General features: G+C 44.2%; 1 protein-coding gene across 10 annotated transcripts in view; it reads right to left on the reverse strand.

Moving 5' to 3' along the window:
* The window catches only part of LOC134337922 (polyhomeotic-like protein 2), a 308,667-nt gene that overhangs the window by 223,401 nt on the left and 63,914 nt on the right, over positions 1-21,352 (reverse strand). For 5 of the 10 annotated variants that reach the window (XM_063033301.1, XM_063033300.1, XM_063033308.1 and 2 more), the window contains exons 2-3: positions 9,011-9,115; positions 4,829-4,928 (exon numbers count right to left, since the gene is read on the reverse strand). In XM_063033301.1, the coding sequence (XP_062889371.1) occupies positions 4,829-4,928; positions 9,011-9,108 (198 nt within the window). In that variant the 5' untranslated portion in view covers positions 9,109-9,115. The remainder of the gene's footprint in view (positions 1-4,828; positions 4,929-9,010; positions 9,116-21,352) is intronic. The other 5 variants (XM_063033307.1, XM_063033306.1, XM_063033305.1 and 2 more) reach the window with 1 other exon arrangement.

The following is a 21,352-nucleotide window of genomic DNA, read 5'->3' on the forward strand; positions in this document are numbered from 1 at the left end:
AAAGTGACATCAAGCACAGCAGTGTCGGTAAATAATGTGACTCTGACAGGAAACGATAAAGTAGTGGTGTTTGGGGGTGTGGAGGTGTTGATCAGCCTTACTGCTTGGGGAAAGCGACTGCTTTTAACGTTGTGTTGGTGAATACTCTTTTACTTAAAAAAGACAGGACAGACGCTGACGAGAGCAGTAACTAGGACAGAAAACCTGGGGAAAGCCTCAGCAGTTTATTTAGAAACAGAATTTGAAATCAATACCGTGACTGACCGTGTATGGGACAATAAGCCAAGCGTCTGCTTCACTTACTTCATGAACTGCACGGTCACCACTTCAGATGCAGATATAAATGGCTGTGACTGTCAGTGTTCAAGGACAGATTTACACAGGAACAGCAGCACTATTTACCCAGCAGCTGAGTTCCCAATCCAACCGAACAGGTCGGATGCCAATCCCTACTACAGATTACAGACAGAAGACAATAAAAAACTGTGGAGAAAGTCACTGGGGTCTTCACCACCACCCACCCCCCCACCAACTTCACAACATATGCCATTGATATTAATGCTGATTCTGATTGGATTTGAGACATTTATGGGGCATTGTGGACAAAAGGCTCGGAGAGCATTGTTGAGGATCTCCACCACCCATCCCACAATCTCTTTGAATCCCTGTCATCAGGAAGGAGGTACAGGAGCACTGGGACTAGGACTGTCAGACTGGGTAACAGCTAAGAAGCCTCAGCCTGTGAGATGAATGAATACCCTGTCTCCACCAACATCTCATCACCAGGACACCGAGCTGTTTACTGTTTACCCTTGCTGTGCAGTACTGTGGTAATATTTTGTTTTATGTGCTGTGTATGGACTGGAGGATCGCTGTTTCATTTGGTTGCATACATGTACAGTCAGATGACAATAGACTTGAACTTGAATTTCAGGAATAGATGGGGCTGGATCTCAGCCGGAGATTCTCTCACACTGAAGTGGAGAGAGGGTGAGGACACTGCTGTCTGCCCACCTACCTTACCCCAAGGCAACAACCAGGAGCCCCAAAACTGCTGGGCACAGCAGGTCTGGTATGTCAGGATGTCCGGCAGCAGATGGTCTGTCCTCAATGACCTGCTGCTGAGGCGAGCAGAGACCGAAGGGAGTGAGATCAGGAGCAGGTGAAGTAGAGCGAGGGTCAGTGGGTGGGTGGGTGGGAGTATAATGGGAAGGGTACAGGTGGAAACACCCACCCTGCATGTCTGCAGGACTTCTGAAAGAACAAAGGCGGCCTGCCTGGGTTTAGAGGTTTGTCTTTGTGAGTGGGTGCGAAGGAGGAAAGGGGCTTGGTTTGCTGAACATTGCGGGCATGCTATGTTGGCGTCGGAATGTATAGCATTCGCAGACTGCCCCCAGCTCAACCTTAGCCTGTGTTGGTTGTTAGAGCAAATGACAAGTCATTGTCTGTTTCAATACATACATTACAAATAAATCTGAATCTAAGGACATCAGTAATGAGCGCATTGAACACTGAGAACAGAAAAAATTTAATTGAATAACCAGCCTAGCAGACAACCATCACACCTCTTTGGATGTCCAAGTTGGGTCATTCCTCCACAAAACATGGGGCAGCCTCGCTTGTGCAAGGCCACAAATGCCCAAGCCACCAGCTTTCCATGGTCATGGACTGAAATCCCGACAACACTGCACCACATGGGCTCAGCGAAAGCTCAGCTTCTCGAGGGTGAAAAACGCTGACCTTGCCACTGATGTCCACATCCCATGCAGGAATAACAAAAAGCAAAGCCTTATGCAAGGCTGGAATGTGCTCATGCACTTGGAGGTGGGGGTTATTGAGGAGAGCTTCACTAACTCCCTCCTTCCCAAAGCACACAGTCTTTGCTTAGACAGATCACAAGAGCAAAAGGAAATAGGAGAAGTGGGCCATTCATGACTGTACACCCATGATTGTGTAGCCAAGTTTCCATCAAACTCAATATGTAAGTTTGCTGATGACACAACAATTGTAGGCCGTATCTTGGGTAATGATGAGTTTGAGTACAGAGAGGAAATTAAGAACCTGATGGCATGGTGCGAAGACAATAACCTATCCCTCAACATCAGCAACACGAAAGAATTGGTTGTTGGCTCCAGAAGGAGTAGCGGACTGCACGACCCCATTTACATCGGTGGTGCGCAAGTGGAACAGGTCAAAAGCTTTAAGTTCCTCGGGGTCAATATCACAAATGACCTGACTTGGTCCAACCAAGCAGAGTTCACTGCCAAGAAGGCCCACCAGCGCCTTTACTTCCTGAGAAAACTAAAGAAATTTGGCCTGTCCCCTAAAACCTTCACTAATTTTTATAGATACACTGTAGAAAGCATTCTTCTAGGGTGCATCACAACCTGGTATGGAAGTTGTCCTGTCCAAGACAGAAAGAAGCTGCAGAAGATCGTGAACACGGCGCAGCACATCACATAAATCAATCTTCCATCCTTGGACTTACTTTACACCGCACGCTGTCGGAGCAGTGCTGCCAGGATAATCAAGGACACGACCCACCCAGCCAACACACTTTTTGTCCCTCTTCCCTCCGGGAGAAGGCTCAGGAGCTTGAAGACTCATACGGCCAGGTTTGGGAACAGCTACTTTCCAACTGTGATAAGACTGCTGAACGGATCCTGACCCGGATCTGGGCCGTACCCTCCTAATGTCCAGACCTGCCTCGCGTTTTTTTTTGCACTACCTTACTTTCCATTTTTCTGTTTTCTATTTATGATCTATAATTTAATTTTTTAATATTTACTAATTTTTACTATTTTTAATATTTTTAATATTTAATATTTGTAATCCAGGTAGCGGAAAGCGCAGAATCAAATATCGCTGTGATAATTGTACGTTCTAGTATCAATTGTTTGGCGACAATAAAGTAAAAGTATAAAGTATTCAGACCCTCAAACCTATCCCATTATTAAACCAAGGCAAGGAGATAACTTCATTCAACTGCACTCACACCAATACAGAACTGTTCTCACAACCCATGGACTCACCCTCAGGGACTTTGCAACTCGTGTTCTCAATATTTATGGCTTTTTTTTTGTTATTATTATACTTTATATTTTATTGTCGCCAAACAATTGATACTAGAACGTACAATCATCATAGCGATATTATTTATTTGCTGTTATTATTATTAATATTATTTTGTTTGCTGTTTTTGTTTTCTTTGTATTTACAGTGAATGCTTGCAAGAAAATGAATCTCATGGTTGTATATAGTGACATACATATACTTTGAAGTTTGAACATGACCAAGGCTGCTCTTTGATCATGACCTTAGCTCATATTCTACTGTGCCAAAGTGCTCATTTCCTCAGACTTTCAAACATTTTTCTATCACCTCTTTCAACATCCCATTGATGCAGTCTCCACAACCCTCAGGGCCAGAGAACTCCAGAGAGTCACCATTTCCTGCAAGGCAAAATTCCCTGGTGCCTCAGTTTTTACATGACTGCTGTGTTGCCTTGTCAGTCTCACTCTCAAGTTCAAAATCAAGTTTATTATCATCTGACTATACACAAGCAAAGTAAGCAACATTCCTCCGGACCACAGTGTACCCATGCAACATTTATCACACACAGCATACAAACCAAAATATTATCACAAATAATTTAATAAAATATAATTCAAAGTGCATGTAGTGCAGAGCACAGATAAACAGTAAACAGATCACTGTCCTAGTGTGAGACCTCAGTGGTGGAAGGGTGTTCATTAGTCTCACAGCCTGGGGGAAGGAGCTGTTACCCAGTCTGGCAGTCCTAGACTCTCCCAAGTTTGCAGACAACACACTGTGATTGCCTTAATTATAAACAATATCAAATCTACATATAGAGAGGTGTACAAACTGTCCGTTTGGTGCAGGAACCATAACCAATCACTCAACACCAAGACGACAGAAGAAATTATAATTGATTTCAGGAAGGCAAGAGGTCCCGAACAAGCCCCGCTGTTCATAAATGGTGAGGTAGTGGAAGTTTTAGGGGATGAACATCACCGAGCGGCTTCCTTGGTTGGTCAACGCACCTCGATAGTAGGGAAGGCACAACAGCGACTATACTACCTGAGGTGCTTAAGGAGAGTTAATCTGACCAAAAAGCTGCTGGCCAACTTTTATCAGTGTGTGACAGAGAGCATACTACCATATGGGGTGACAGTGTGGGACTCTAGCTGCAGCAAGACAGATCACAAAGCACTCCAACGGGTGAATAGGACGCTCAGCACACCACCGGGGACTCAACTACTGGACCTGGAGACAATGTACAACTCTCGACGCCTATGGCGTGCTCGTAACATCATTAAAGATCCATCTCAGACACTGTCTGTTCAATCTCCTGCCATCTGGAAGGAGATACAGAAACATCTTAGCCAAGACACTAACACTGAGAAACAGCTTCTACCCAAGGGCTGTTGTACAGCTGAATAATGCGACGTCCCAGCTTGCTGGTGGCCTGTGAGTGTTATGGACTATTGGAGTCACTTACTGCATATAAATATGGGATTTTTTTAAAAAATTAAGCCGTACTGCATGTATTGTAAATATCTATTTTGCATAGACTGGAGTGGTACTGCAATCTCATTGTCCTGAGCAATAAGAATAAAGCTCTATTCAATTCATTGTTTCCTCATGGGAGATATCAACCTCTACCCAGTCATGCCTTCTTAGATCAATGTTTCAATATAATCCTACCTCATTTTTCTAAACTCTGCAGCCATTAAGAAGAAACCGTGTTGGGGTTTACAGAAAACTCTGTGCATACACAGGCAATGCGGGGAAAAGAACTACTCACATCTGGATCCTGAAAGCATCCACACTGCCAGCTTGAATCCAACATACAATTCTGCTCCTGAACATTATTCAAAGAAATCCCTCGGCCACAGTTAAAAATCCTGCAAGAAAACAGAATTAAAGATTGTAACTGAGTGACATACTTCAAGACGCTGGAGGAACTCAGCAGGTCGGGCAGCATCCATGAAAAACGATCAGTCAACATTGTGGGCCGGAACCCTTCGTCAGGACCCTTTGACCCCAGCATCTGCAGAGTATTTTGTGTTTACGACATACTTCAAGAGCTCTTGGATTAGTGTTAACCATTACACTACAGCACTATCTTAGCTCTTTACAAGAGTTTAAACATCCTTTTCCTGAAACAGGCTCTAGGCCTGTTCACCTGGCCCATTTCTGCTGTTACCTCTCAAATGCACATTGCAGCTTTTGCACAGTGGTTCGTTCTTTGTCAGTCTTTATTTACGGACAGTTTTCATAAATTCTTTTGCATTTCTTGATATGAATAAGATTGAGTACTATGCCACCCCTCCTAGGGCGCCTAAGACTTTTGCACAGTACGGTATTTGTCAACATGGTGCGGAGAACAATTTGTAAATCTGGTAGGAGCAAAAGGTTTTGGAATGATGAGGGTGGAGCACCACGGGTTGGCAGAGAACGCGTGCCAGGAGCAGGGGGTGGCATGGATGCATGCACACCCAGCCCTGAGACACCAGACAAGGTTACATAATTCCAAACGACTGGTTTATTAATCATTCCAGAATGTCTCCCTGGTGCTTCCTGCTCGCTCCCCTCTCCCTTCCATTTTTCTCAAACATGATTCCCCTCTCCCTGCCCCGTTCCCACTCTCAGTCCACAACAGAGACCCATATCAGAATCAGGTTTTTCATCACTCACATATGTCAGGAAATCTGTTTTTTTTTGCAACAGAACAGTGCAATACATAAAATTACTACAGTACTACAGAAGCCAAAAAAAAGCTGTAGGTAGAGTTCTCCACTCCCACTCCCACACTTTAGTTAGAACAGTAGGGATGCCAAGCAGGATAGTGGAATGCTCCTCTTATGGGATGTGGGAAGGCAGGGAGACCTCCAGTGACCTTGACGACTACAACTGCGAAGAAGTGCACCCAGCTGCAGCTTCCAGCAATGTACGTTAAGGAGCTGGATCTGGAACTAGATGAGAGCGGTTCTTCCGGAAGGCTGAGGGAGTGATAGATAGGACATACAGAGATGTACAGATGTGTGTGGAAGGGAGAAAAGGGGCTTGTTTTGCTGTTGTTGTTTTGTTGCTTGTTATGTTCTGTGTTGTTCTGCCGAGCATTGTGGGAATGCTATGTTGGTGTCGGAATGTGTGGAGACACTTGTGGGCTGCCCCCCACTCATCCCCGGGTGTTGGTTATTAACACAAATGAAATATTTCACTGTGTGTGTGATAAATAAATTCGAATCTTGAATCTTAATAAATTCTCTCAACAGTAGATTGGTGGAAAATTATAATAAGCGGTACCATAGCTCACAATTTGACTCACCTTCCTACATTAGGAAGCCCACAGCACACCACAATCCATTCAACATCACCCCTTGAAGTGCCCTCCGCCCTCTGCAGACCTCTCTCCCATTTCATCACCTCAGGAGTCACAGCAATATCTAAAAACCGAATCCGAAATAATGCCACCAGCCTTAACGTTGAGGGAAATGTATTAAGGAACATCAAACAATACTTAGCACAGAGTCACGCACTTACAGTAAGATACAAAGCCTTTAGCAATCAAATCAGGCAGTCTGCGGTCAGCACCATGGGGAACGTTCGAGCAGTTAGCGAAAGGCTAGCGTGGTTCCTTATTGAGATAGGGGCTCAGGAAGGCACTTCAATGTACGAGACAAAGATGATCCCATCTTAGAGTCGTAGAACACGACAGCAAAGAAAATGCCCTTCAGCCCATCTAGTCTGTGCTGACAACAGGAATTCTGCAGATGCTGGAAATCAAGCAACACACGTCAAAGTTGCTAGTGAACGCAGCAGGCCAGGCAGCATCTCTAGGAAGAGGTACAGTCGACGTTTCAGGCCAAGACCCTTCGTCAGGACTAACTGAAGGAAGAGCTAGTAAGAGATTTGAAAGTGGGAGGGGGAGGAGGAGATCCAAAATGATAGGAGAAGACAGGAGGGGGAGGGATGGAGCCAGGAGCTGGACAGGTGATTGGCAAAAGGGATATGAGAGGATCATGGGACAGGAGGCCCAGGAAGAAAGAAAAGTGGGGGGGGGGATCCCAGAGGATGGGCAAGGGGTATAGTCAGAGGGACAGAGGGAGAAAAAGGAGAGAGAGAGAAAGAATGTGTGTATAAAAATAAATAACAGATGGGGTAAGAGGGGGAGGTGGGGCATTAGCGGAAGTTAGAGAAGTCAATGTTCATGTCATCAGGTTGGAGGCTACCCAGACGGAATATAAGGTGTTGTTCCTCCAACCTGAGTGTGGCTTCATCTTTACAGTAGAGGAGGCCGTGCCCATTCCCATTCTGACATGTCTATCCACGGCCTCCTCTACTGTAAAGATGAAGCCACATTCAGGTTGGAGGAACAACACCTTACATTCCGTCTGGGTAGCCTCCAACCTGATGGCATGAACATTGACTTCTCAAACTTCCGCTAATGCCCCACATCCCCCTCGTACTCCATCCGTTATTTATTTATATACACACATTCCTTTTCTCTCTCCTTTTTCTCTCTCTGTCCCTCTGACTATACCCCTTGCCCATCCTCTGGGTTTTGCCCCCGCCCCCTTGTCTTTCTCTCTGGGCCTCCTGTCCCATGATCCTCTCATATCCCTTTTGCCAATCACCTGTCCAGCTCCTGGCTCCATCCCTCCCCCTCCTGTCTTCTCCTATCATTTTGGATCTCCCCCTCCCCCTCCCACTTTCAAATCTCTTACTAACTCTTCCTTCAGTTAGTCCTGACAAAGGGTCTCGGCCTGAAACGTCGACTGTACCTCTTCCTAGAGATGTGGCCTGGCCTGCTGCGTTCACCAGCAACTTTGATGTGTGTTGCTAGTCTGTGCTGAACTGTTATTCTGCCTAGTCCTATTGACCTGCACCTGGACCACAACCCTTCATAATCCCTCCTATCTATCTATGTATCTAAACTTCTTTTAAATGTTGAAATCAAACCTGCATCCACCACTGCTGCTGGAAACTCGCTCTACGCTCGCACCATGCTGAGTGAAGATTCCCCCTCAGGTTCCTCTTAAATATCTCACCTTTCACCCTTAACCCATGACCTTTAGTTCTAGTCTCACCCAACCTCAATGGAAAAAGACAGCTCACATTTACCCTATTTATATCCCTCATAATTATGTATACCTCTATCAAATCTCCCGTCAGTCCCCTATGCTCCAGAGAATAAAGTCCTAACTGATTCACGCTTCCCTACAACTCAGTCGTGGATGGTGAGCAAGGTTGGGGTAAAAGGTGGAGGGGTTTATAGAGCCAGAGAGAGAGGAGAGGGGAGAGGAGACGAGGTTCAGGTAAATTGGAGACAAGAGACAGCTGATGCAGGACGCTGGGGCAAATATGAACTGCTGGAGGAACTCAGTGCGTTGAGCAGCATCTGCACGAGTAGGGGGTGGAGAGACAGTGATGCTTTTTGGGTTGATACTCTGCAGAGAGAAGAGGAAAATCAGCCAAAGAGCTTTGCCTGTGATGGACACACATCAAAGTTGCTGGCGAATGCAGCAAGCCAGGCAGCATCTCTAGGAAGAGGTACAGTCGACGATTTGGGCCGAGACCCTTTGTACCTCTTCCTAGAGATGTTGCCTGGCCTGCTACGTTCACCAGCAACTTTGATGTGTGTTGCTTGAATTTGCAGTATCTGCAGAATTCCTCGTGTTTGCCTGTGATGGACTGGGTTGTATCTACCACTTTCAGGAGATATGCTATTTTATTTGTTTAGGATACAGCACAAAACAGGCCCTTCTGGTCTAAGGAGTCACTCTTCCCAAAACCCTAGCCTCATCACAGGAAAATTTACGATGACCAATTAACCTACTAAGCAGTACACCTCTGGACGGTGGGAGGAAATCCACGTGCTCACGGGAAGGAATGTACAAACTCCTTACAGGCAGCATCAAAACTGAACCCTGAGCTCCAATCCCCCAAGGTGCAAACAGAATCACAGTAACTGCTATACTACCATGGTGCCTTGATTCTTTTTGACTTCTCTGTTCCTGGGCATTTGTGCTTCCATGCCAGGCTGTCACGCAACCAGTTAGGATACTCTTCACTGGGCATCTACAGACTTGGGGGTAGACACATCGACAATAACACGTTACACAGATCCTTCTTATAACATGGTTCATTCTCTTACAACTTCAGCTTGAATTACAAGACTCAAATATATGTTTCTTTCACAGTTAACTTTTCCCACATGAATTTTGTGAGATTGAGTTTCTGTTAACTCTGCCGTGGATGGTCCCAAGCCCAGCTGTGAAAGGAGGAGAGTCAGGAATGGGGCTCGCAACACCCAAGAGCTACAGAAACGCCAACAGAAGCTCCAAAGATCTCATTCCTGGGAGAAGGGGGTCTTCAAGGGGCTGCAGCTTGAAAAAATGACAGATGGGCCCAGGGCAGAAGATTCTGGTGAGCTGGTGTTGGTGGCCTGTGTCCAAGTAGGGCTGATGGACTAAAGGAGAAGAGTCCTTATTCTGTACGTCAATAATTTTAGTAATGATTTGAGATTACACGGATAGGAGAAGGAGGAAGCTTGAACTATCACAGAGCTGCTGTAAAACTACCACGTCTAGGCTGTGGAGCCCAATGGAAGCTTTCGGCAACATCTCAGGTCTATGGAGACCTCTAGTCCATATCTTCCCTCAAGGCACAATTAATCCTCACCATCTGCAATTCTAACACAACTCTGCTAATTAAACCCAAGTTCAATACAACAGTCCACATGTGATTTGCTTCCAAATAGATGTATGGAAATAATATTTCTAGAAGGACACAGAAAGAAGATAGCATTATTTTTGTTACAGAGCATCGATGGCGTCCATCACCAAAAGAGGATCGGCAGTGTCCTTCACCAAAAAATGGATCACACCTCGTTCTGATCTCAGTTGAATGAGAACCAATTTTCTCTAAAACTGATTGTCTCTTTCAGCTGCGGAGACACCGAAGCTCTGGAACTTCTCTGCATTTTAAAAGTCTGCGTCTTTAACACCTTCAAAGTTCAAAGTAGATTTATTATTAAAGTATACAACAAATATTAAGTGTACCTGATCATTAATGCAAATATCTCATCAGTCAATCATGTGGCAGTAACTCAATGCATAAAAGCATGCAGACATGGTCAAGAGATTTAGTTGTTGATCAGACCAAACATCAGAATGGGGAAGAAGTGAGATCCAACTGACTTTGACCGTGGAATGATTGTTGGTGCCAGACTGGGTGGTTTGAGTATCTCAGAAACTTTGAACTACTTGTATTTTTACACACCACAAAAAAAGATGCGAAAAACAAAAAAATCCAGTGAGTGGCAGTTCTGTGGGCAAAAACGTCTTGTTATTGAGGAAGGTCAGAGGAGAATGGCCAGTCTGGTTCAAGCTGACAGGAAGGTGACAGAAACTCAGATAACCATGCATTACAAGAGGGGTGTGCAGAAGAGCATCTCTGAATACACAACATGTCAAACCTTCTCATTGAGAGCAAGCCAAGTCTCGTCGGGAGTGAGTCACTGTTGAGGTAGTGAGGGAGAGAGTGACATCCTGCAGGGTGGGAGCAATTTGATAACTACAACTGTCATCAGCATAGAGTCACTGTTTTAGCCTATCAAGAGGTGTAGGTAGAGCGGCCATTGTTGGAACGAGGCAGGGTTAGAGTGGTCTGGCTTTGGCTCACAGGCTTCGGTGAGAAAAGGCACAGATTCAGACTCCAAGTAACTTTCCAGTAAGTGTTTTTTTCTGTTAGTACATAGCTGGTGTACTGAGAATGTGTACAGAGTTAGTGGTATGTTCCTCGTGTGAGATGTGGGGACTTTGGGAGACTTCCAGTCTCCGTGATAACTACATCTACATGAAGTGCACTGAGTTGCAGCTCCTTAAGAGACTGTGTTAGGGAACTGGAGCTGCAGCTTGATGACCTTCGGCTCGCACGGGAGAATGAGAAGGCAAGAGAAAGGATCTGCAGAGAGGTTGTCACCCCTAAGCTGCAGGGGCAGGTGCCTGGGTGACTGTCAGCAGAGAAAGGGAATAGGCAGCCAGTGCAGAGTATCCCCGTGACCATTCCCCTCAATAATAAGTATACTGGTTTGGATACTGTTGGAGGGACAATCTACCAGGGAGAAGCTGCAGTGGGCAGGTCTCTGGCTCAGAGTACATCTAAGTGGCTCGGAGGAAAGGGGGGAGGAGAAGAGATGAGAGATGAGCTGTAGTGACAGGGGGTTTCTTAGTTATAGGAACAGAAAGGAGGTCCTGTGGACAAAAACGAGATTCCCAAACGGTTTGTTGCCTCCCGGGTGTCAGGGCCGGTGGACACCTTGATCGAGTCCACAGCATTCTTAAGTGTGATGACGAGCAGCCAGAGGTCATGGTTCACGTCAGTACCAATTATATGAGTAGGCAAGGTGACAAGGTGCTACCAAGTGAGTTCAGGGAGTTAGGTACCAAGTTAAAACAGGACCTCAAGACTGCTATCCGTGCCGTGTGCTAGTGAGGCCAGAAACAGGGAGATCATACAGTTTAACACATGGCTAAGGAGTTGGTGTAGGAGGGAGGGCTTCAGATTTTTGGATCATTGGGCTTTCTTTCAAGGAACGTGAGACATGTACAGAAGGAATGTTTTGTACTTGACCTCAAGGGGGACTAATTTCCTAGCAGGAAGGTTTGTTAATGCTGCATGGTGGGGTTTAAACAAGAGTTGCAGGCGATGGGAACCAGAGTGCCAGAACAGATCGTGGAAAGGTTGTGGAGAAAGACATTGTTAAGCCTACGCAAAAAGGTAAGAAAATTCAAAAGTTTGAGCACAGTGGGACTAATGTTCTGAGCTGCGTATATTTCAATGCAAGGTATATTGTAGGAAAGGCGAATGAGATGAGCTTAAGGCATGGATCAGTATGTATGTAGAATTATGACATTGTAGCCATTAATACAACTTGGTTGCAGGAGGGGCAGGACTGGCAGCTCAATGTTCTGGGGTTCTGTTGCTTTAGATGCAACAGAGTGGCAGGGTTTAAAGAACAAGGGGTGGCATTATAGTCAGGGAAAATGTCACAGCAGTGCTCAGGCAGGGCAGACTGGTGGGCTCGTCAACTGAGGGTTTATGGATAGAAGTGAGGAATAGGAAAGGCATGCCCACCTTAATAGGATTATAATATAAACAGCCCACAAGATTTAGAGGAGCAAATCTGCAGAAAGATCACAGACTTTTGCAAGAAACAAGTCTGTGAGAGTAGGTGATTATTTTTAATTTTCCACATATTGGTTGATGTTGTATACTTAGGTTTTCAGAGGGTCTTTGACAAGGTGTCTGACATGAGGCTGCTTAACAAGCTATGAGCCCATGGTATTACAGGAAAGATTCTAACATGGATAAGGCAGTAGCTGAGGCAAAGAGTGAGAATAAAGGGAGCGTTTTCTAGCTGGCTGCCAGTGACGTCGTGTTCCACAATGGTCTGTGTTGGGACCGGTTCTCTTTACGTTATACGTCAACGCTTTGGATGATGGAATTGACGGCTTTGTTGCAAAGTTTGCAGATGATATGAAGATAGGTGGAGGGGCTGGTAGCTTTGAGGAAGTAGAGAGGCCACAGAAGGATTTAGGCAGATTAGGAGATTAAGCAAAGAAGTGGCAGACAGAATAGTGTCAGGATGTGTATGATCATGCACTTTGGTAGAAGAAATGAAAGGGATGACTATTTTCTAAATGGAGAGAAATACATAAAAAACTGAGGTACAAAGGGACATGGGAGTCCTTGTGCAGGATTCCCTAAAGGTTAATTTGCAGGTTGAGTCTGTGGTGTGAAAGGCAAATGCGATGTTAGCATTCATTTCTAGAGGACTAGAATATAAAAGCAAGGGTGTAATGTTGAGGCTTTATAAAGCACTGGTGAGGCCTCACTTGGAGTATTATAAGCAGCTTTGGGCTCCTTGTCTTAGACTGGGGAGGGTTCAAAGGAGGTTCACAAAAATGATTCCAGGATTGAACAGCTTGTCATATGAAGAGCGTTTGATGGCTCTGGGCCTGTATTCATTAGAATTCAGAAGAATGAGGGGTGACCTTATTGAAACCTATCAAATGGTGAAAGGCCTTGATAGGGTGGATGTGAAGAGGATGTTTCCTGTGATGGGAGAATCCAAGACCAGAGGACACAGAGTCAAAATAGCGGAATGTCCTTTTAAAACAGAGATGAGGAGAAATTTCTTTAGCCAGAGAGTGGTGAATCTATGGAATTCTTTCCCACAGGTAACTGTGGAAGCCAAGTCTTTATATATATTTAGGATAGATTCCTGATTGGTTTGGGCATGAAGGGATATGAGGAGAAGACAGGAGATTGGTGCTGAGGAGAAATTGGATCAGTTGTGATGAAATGGTGGAGCAGACTTGATGGGCAAATGGTCTAATTCTGCTCCTTTATCTTATAGCTTTATATTGACTGGGAATCCTATACTGTAAAAGGTCTGGATGGGAAAGAATTTGTCAAATGTGTTCAGGAAAGTTTTCTTAATCAATACAGAGAAGTCCCAACTAGAGAGAGTGCAATCCGAGATCTCCTATTAGGGAATGAGACAGGACAGGAGACAGAAATTTGTGTACGGGAATATTTGCATCTAATAATCATAATACCATTATGAAAAATGCAATTATGGAAAAGAGTAAGTCTGGTCTTTGGATTCGGATTCTGAATTGGAGAAAGGCCAATTTTGTTGGTATCAGAAAAGATCTGGCAAGTGTAGATTACAACACCCTGCTTTCTGGCAAAGGTATACTTCATAAATAGTAAGTGTTTAAAAGTGAAATTTTGAGGATACAGAGTATGCATGTTTCTCTCAGAATAAAAAGCAAGGATAACAGGTTTTGGAAACCTTGATTTTTGAGAGATATTGAGGCCCTGGTTAAGAAAAATAGGAGGTGCAGAGCAAGTCTAGGCAGGTAGGAACAAACGAGGTGCTTACGGACTACAAGACATAGAAACATAGAAAATCTATAGCATAATACAGGCCCTTCGGTCCACAAAGCTGTGACAAACATATCCTTACCATAGAAATTACCTAGGCTTACCTATAGCCCTCTATTTTCCTAAGCTCCATGTACCTATACAGGAGTCTCTTAAAAGACCCTATCGTATCCGCCTCCACTACTGTCGCCGGCAGCCCATTCCACGCACTCACCACTCTCTGCATAAAAAACTTAGCCCTGACATCTTCTCTGTACTTTCTTCTAAGCACCTTAAAACTATGCCCTCTCGTGCTAGCCATTTCAGCCCTGGGAAAAAGCCTCTGACTATCCAGACGATCAATGCCTCTCATCATCTTATACACCTCTATCAGGTTACCACTCATCCCAAGGAGAAAAGGCAGAGTTTACTCAACCTATTCTCATAAGGCATGCTCCCTAATCCAGGCAACATCATTGTAGATCTCCTCTGCACCCTTTCTATGGTTTCCACATCCTTCCTGAAGTGAGGCGACCGGAATTGAGCACAGTACTCCAAGTGGGGTCTGACCGGGGTCCTATATAGCTGCAACATTACTTCTCGGCTCTTAAACTCAGTCCCACGATTGATGAAGGTCAATGTACCATATGCCTTCTTAACCACAAAGTCAACCTGAGCAGCAGCTTTGAGTATCCTATGGATTCGGACCCCAAGATCCCTCTGATCCTCCACGCTGCCAAGAGTCTTACCATTAATGCTATATTCTGCCATCATATTTGACCTACCAAAATGAACCACCTCACACTTACTGGGTTAAACTCCACCTGCCACTTCTCAGTCCAGTTCTGCATCCTATCAATGTCCCGCTGTAACCTCTGACACCCCTCCACACTATCCACAACACCACCAACCTTTATGTCATCAGCAAATTTACTAACCCATCCCTCCACTTCCTCATCCAGGTCATTTATAAAAAATCATGAAGAGCATGGGTCACAGAACAGATCCCTGAAGCACATCACTGGTCACCGACCTCCATGCAGAATATGACCCAGCTACAACCACTCTTTGCCTTCCGTGGGCAAGGCAGCTCTGGATCCACAAAGCAATGTCACCTTGGATCCCATGCCTCCTTACTTTCTCAATAAGCCTTGTATGGCGTAACTAATCAAATGCCTTGCTGAAATCCATAAACACTACATCTACTGCTCTTCCTTCATCAATGTGTTTAGTCACACCCTCAAAAAATTCAGTCAGGCTCGTAAGGCACAACCTGCCTTTGACAAAGCCATGCTGACTATTCTGAATCATATTATGCCTCTTCAAATGTTCATAAGTCCTGCCCCTCAGGATTTTCTCTATCAACTTACCAACCACTGAAGTAAGACTCACTGGTTTATAATTTCCTGGGCTGTTTCTATTCCCTTTCTTGAATAAGGAAACAACACCTGCAACCCTCTAATCCTCAATAACCTCTCCCGTCCTCATAGATGATGCAAAAGATCATCGCCAGAGGCTCAGCAATCTCCTCCCTCGCTTTACACAGTAGCCTGGGGTACATCTCGTCTGGTCCTGGTGACCTACCTAACTTGATGCTTTTCAAATGCTCCAGCACATCTTCTTCCTTAATATCTATATGCTCAAGCTTTTCAGCCTGCTGCAAGTCATCCCTGCAATTGCCAAGATCCTTTTCCATAGTGAATACTGAAGCGAAGTATTCATTAAGTACCTCAGCTATCTCCTCCGGTTCCATTCACACTTTTCCACTGTCACACTTGATTGGTCCTATTCTCTCATGTCTTATACTCTTGCTCTTCACATACTTGTAGAATGCTTTGGGGTTTTCCTTAATCCTGTCTGCCAAGGCCTTCTCATGGTCCCTTCTGGCTCTCCGAATTTCATTCTTAAACTCCTTCCTGCTTGCCTTATATTTTTCTAGATCTCTATCATTATCTAGTTTTTTGAACCTTTTGTAAGCCCTTCTTTTCTTCTTGACTAGATTTACAACAGCGTTTGTACACGACGGTTCCTGTACCCTATCATCCTCTCCCTGTCTCATTGGAACGTATCTACACAGAACCCCACATAAATATCCCCTGAACATTTGCCACATTTCTTTCGTATGTTTCCCTGAGAACATCTGTTTCCAATTTCAGCTTCCAAGTTCCTGTCTGATAGCCTCATATTTCCCTTTACTCCAACTAAACATATCACTAACTTGTCTGTTTCTATCCCTCTCCACTATCTCCAAAATGCTCTCCCACTGAGAGACCTGACACCTGACCAGGTTCATTTCCCAATACCAGATCAAGTACAGCCTCTCCTCTTGTAGGCTTATCTACATATTGTGTCAAGAAACCTTCCTGAACACACCTAACAAACTCCACCCCATCTAAACCCCTCTCTTTAGGGAGATGCCAATTGATATTTGGGAAATTAAAATCTGCCACCACAAGAACCTTGTTATTATTACTCCTTTCCAGAATATATTTCCCTACCTGCTCCTCGATGTCCCTGTTACTAATGGATGGTCAATAATAAACACCCAGTAAAGTTATTGACCCCTTCCTATTCCTAACTTCCACCCACAGAGACTCCATAGACAACCCCTCCATAACTTCCTCCTTTTCTGCAGCCATGACACTATCTCTGATCAACAATGCCACACCCCCACCTCTTTTGCCTCCCTCCTTGTCCTTTCTGAAACATCTAAAGCCTGGGACTCGAAGTAGCTATTCTTGCCCTTGCGCCGTCCAAGTCTCTGTAATGGCCACAACATCACGGCTCCAAGTGCTGATCCACGCTCTAAGCTCATCTGCTTTGTTCATAATACTCCTTGCATTAAAATAGACACATCTCAAACCATCGTTCTCAGTGCGTCCCTTCTCTATCACCTGTCTATCCTCCCTCTCGCACTGTCTACAAGCTTTCTCAATTTGTGAGCCTACTGCCCCTTCCTCCGTCACTTCAGTTCGGTTCCAACCCCCCAGCAATTCTAGTACAAATGCATGAGAACACTTAAGAAGGAAATCAGGAAGGCTAAAACAAGGCATGAGGTAGCTCTAGCAGACAAGGTGAAGGAGAATCCCAAGGGCTTCTGCAGATATATTAAGAGAAAAATGATGGCAAGGGGACAAAATTGGTCCTCTGGAGGATTCACTTGGTAATCTATGCATGGAGCTGAAAGAAATGGGGAGGATCTTAAATGGATCTTCTGCATTTGTATTTACTCAGGAGATGACAGTGTTTATAGATGTGAGGTAGCAGTGAGGTCCTGGACCCTATACAGATTACAGAAGAGCGGCTGAGGAGGTGTTTGTTTCCATGAGTCAAGTTAGGAAGTATAAACCCCTGAAGCCTGACAAGGTATTTCCTCGGACCTTATGAAAGGCAGGAGCAGAAATTGCAGAGGCCCTGGAAGAGATATTTAAAATATCCTTAGTCACAGGTGAGGTGCCAGAGCATTGGGGAATGATAACAATGACAATAATAATAATAATAATAATAATAATAATAATAATAATAAGTATTTCATTGATCCCAAGTGGGAAATTCTTTTGTTACAGCAGCAACATTTAAAAACACACTTAACAATGTGTAGACTTAACTAATAATAAAGTACAGAATAATAAATACACAATAATGTACCAAAAATACACAATAATGTACCAATGTGCAATAATAATGTACAAAATAATAAAACAGAGGCTATTATACTATGATGTGTGTTCTCCTGTCACACAGAGAATCAGAGTGCCAGGACAGTTAGTGGAGAGGTTGTGGAGGCAGATGCTGGTGAGACCTCAGACAAAGTCAGCAACCAAAAGGTTGAGCGTGATGCAACAAAATCGCAAAGGATTGAAAGTGTTGTACCTGAAAGCACGCAGTATAAGGTAGATGAACTTGCAGCACAGTTGTACATTAGCACGTGTGATGTCATAGGCATCACGGAATCATGAATGAAAGACGATAGCTGGGAGCTTAATGTCCAAGGGTATACAAAGGGCCAGCAGGAAGGCAGAAGGGGTGGCGTTGCTCTGTTGGTGAAGAATGACATCAAATCGTTAGAAAGAGGTGACAAAAGGTAGAAAGGTGTTGAATCATTGTGGATAGAGCTAAGGAACTTCAAGGGTAAAAAGATCCTGATTGGAGTTGTAAACAGATCCCCAAACAGTAGTAGGGATGTAGCCTATAAATTACAACAGGGGATAGAAAATGCACGCCAAGAGGGCAATGTTGCAATAGCCATGGGACACTTTAAAAGGCAGGAGGAAGAGATAGCAGTGTGCCACGCGCACGCAGCCCTCCGGTGAAAATGATATTTTATCCGTTAAATAGGGGCCGTGGACAATTCTGATTTGATGGGAGACAGACATGGAAGCACAGAGGAACATCTGGAGAAATCTCTGAAACGCAGGTTCGCTGCTGTTGTTACTACACGATCAAGAATCTTCTGGAGGGAAGGCCTCAAAATCCCCGGCTTTGCCTGCTGTTGGCGACCGAGATTGAGGTCGAATCGTTCGGATAGAGATGGTGCTCGGTACTTGGTGTCGGAGAGCTGATCGGAGGCTCGAAGTTTTCGGATGACTCAGAGTCGGGCTGTGGTCGGGCATGGCAGGGAGAGTTTTTCTGCCTTCTCCCGTCTGCATGAGATGTGGGACATTTGAGAGACTTTGAACTTTTTACTGTGCTCATGGACTTCTTCATCAAGTTATGGTATTGTTGCACTGTTGTAACTATATGTTATAATTATATAGTTTTGTTAGTTTTTTCAGTCTTGGTCTGTCCTGTGTTTTGTGATATCACACCGGAGGAAATATTGTATCATTTCTTAATGCATGCATTACTAAATGACAATAAAAGAGGACTGCATGTCTTCATAATCTAGTATGCAGGTAGATTGGAAAAATCAGGTTGGTGCTGAATTCCAGGAGGGGGAAATTCTAGAGTGCCTATAAGATGGCTTTTTAAAGCAGCTCATGTTTGAGCCCACAAGAGGATCAGCTATTCTGGATTGTATGTTGTGCAATGAACCAGAATTGATTCAAAGGCTTAAGGTAAAAAAAACCCTTAGATGCGAGTAACCATAATATGACTAAGTTCACCCTGAACTTGGAGAAGAAGCTAAAGTACCAGTATTCCAGTGAAGTTAAGGGAATTACAGAAGCATGAGAGAGGAGTTGGCCAAGTTTACTGGAAAAGAACACTGGGAGGGAAGGTGACAGAGCAGCAATGACAGAATTTCCGGAAGCAATTTGGAAGGCACAGGATATATACATCCCAAAGAGGAAGACATATTCTAAAGGAAATATGACACAACTATGGCTAAAAAGAGAAGTCAAAACCAACATAAAAGCCCAACAGGGGGCTTAATTAATAGAGCAAAAGTTAGTGAGAAGTGGGAGGATTCGGAAGCTTTTAAAAACCAACATAAGGCAACTTAAGGTGAAGATAGAATGTGAAAGTTAGTTAGCAAATAATATTAAAGAGGATACCAAAGGTTTCTTTAGATACATAAGGTGTAAAAGAGAGGCAAGAGTGGATATTGGACTGCTGGAAAATGATACTGGAGAGGTAGTAATGGTGACAATGAAATAGCGGATGAACTGAACAGGTATTTTGCATCAGTCTTCACTGTGGAAGATAACAGCAGTATGGTGGAAGCTCCAGGTGTCAGGGGTCATGAAGTATGTGAAGTTACCTTTACTAGAAAGAAGCTTCTTGGGAAACTGAAAGGTCCGAAGGCGGATAAGTCACCTGGATCAGATGTTGTGCACCCCAGAGTTCTGAACGAGATGGCTGAAGAGATCATGGAGGCATTAGTAATGATCTTTCAAGAATCACTAGATTCCAGAATGGTTCCGGAAGACTGGAAAATTGCAAATGTCACTGCACTCTTCAAGAAGGGACAGAAGCAGAAGAAAGGAAACTATAGGCCAGTTAGTCTGACCTTAGTGGTTGGGAAGATGTTGGAGTTGATTATTAACCACGAGGTTTCAGGGTACTTGGAGACACATGATAAAATAGGCCGTAGTCAGCATGGTTTCCTCTCGGGAAAATCTTGCCTGACAAATCTGTTGGAATTCTTTGAAGAAATAAAAAAGCAGGATAGATAAAGGAGAATCGGTTGATGTTGTGTACTTGGATTTTCAGAAGGCCTTTGACAAGGTGCCACACATGAGGGTGCTTAACAAGCTATGAGCCCGTACTATTTTGGGAAAGATTCTAGCATGGATAAAGCAGTGGCTGATTGGCAGGAGGCAAAGACTGGGAATAAAGGGAGTCTTTTCTGGCTGGTTGCTGGAGACTAGTGGTGTTCCACAGGGGTCTATGCTGGATCCAATTCTTTTTACATTACATGTCAATTATTTGGATGATGGAATTGATGGTTTTGTTGCAAACTTTGCAGACGATATGAAGATAGCTGGAGGGGCAGGTAGTTTTGAGGAAATGAGAGAGGCTACCGAAACAGATTAGAAGAATAGGCAAAGAAATGGCTGATGGAATACAGTGTCAGGAATTGTATGGTCATGTACTTTGGTAGAAGAAATGAAAGGAATGGCTATTTTCTAAATGGAGAGAAAATACAAAAAACTGAGGTGCAAAGGGACTTGGGAGTCTTTGTGCAGACTTCCTTAAAGGTTAATTTACAGGTTGAGTTTGTGGACAGGAAGGAAAAAGTGCTGTTAGTATTCATTTCAAGAGGACAAGAATATAAAAGCAAGGATGTAATGTTGAAATTTTATAAAGCACTGGTGAGGCCTCACTTGAAGTATTGTGAGCAGATTTGTGCTCCTTATATCAGAAAGGATGTGCTGAAATTGGAGAGGGTTCTAAGGAGGTTCATGAAACTGATTCCAGGATTGAATGGTTTGTCATGTGAAGAGTGTTTGATGGCTCTGGGCCTCTATTCACTAGAATTCAGAAGAATGAGGGGTGAACGCATTGAAACCTATTGAATGGTGAAAGGCCTTGATACAGTGCATGTGGAAAGGATGTTTCCTATGGTGGGAGAGTCTAAGACCAGAGGACACAGTCTCAGAATAGAGAAGTGTCCTTGTAGAATGGAGAGGAGGAGGAATTTCTTCAGCTGGAGTGGTGAATCCGTGGAATTCTTTGCCATAGACAGCTGTGTTGGCCAAGTCTTTATGTATATTTAAGGCAGAGGTTGATAGATTCTTGATTGGTCAAGAGGTATTGGTCAAGGGTATATGGGGAGAATGCAGGAGTTAGGGGCTGAGAGGAAAATTGGATCAGCCATGATGAAATGGCGGAGCAGTTTTGATGGGCCAAATGGCCTAATTCCGCTCCTATATCTAATGGTCTTAATTAATTACGGGTGATATCCGATAAAGTGGCGACTGAGTGGTTTTGCTCATCTTGTTTT

The sequence above is a fragment of the Mobula hypostoma genome, chromosome 25 (genome assembly GCF_963921235.1).
Source record: "Mobula hypostoma chromosome 25, sMobHyp1.1, whole genome shotgun sequence".
Lineage (NCBI taxonomy): Eukaryota > Metazoa > Chordata > Chondrichthyes > Myliobatiformes > Myliobatidae > Mobula > Mobula hypostoma.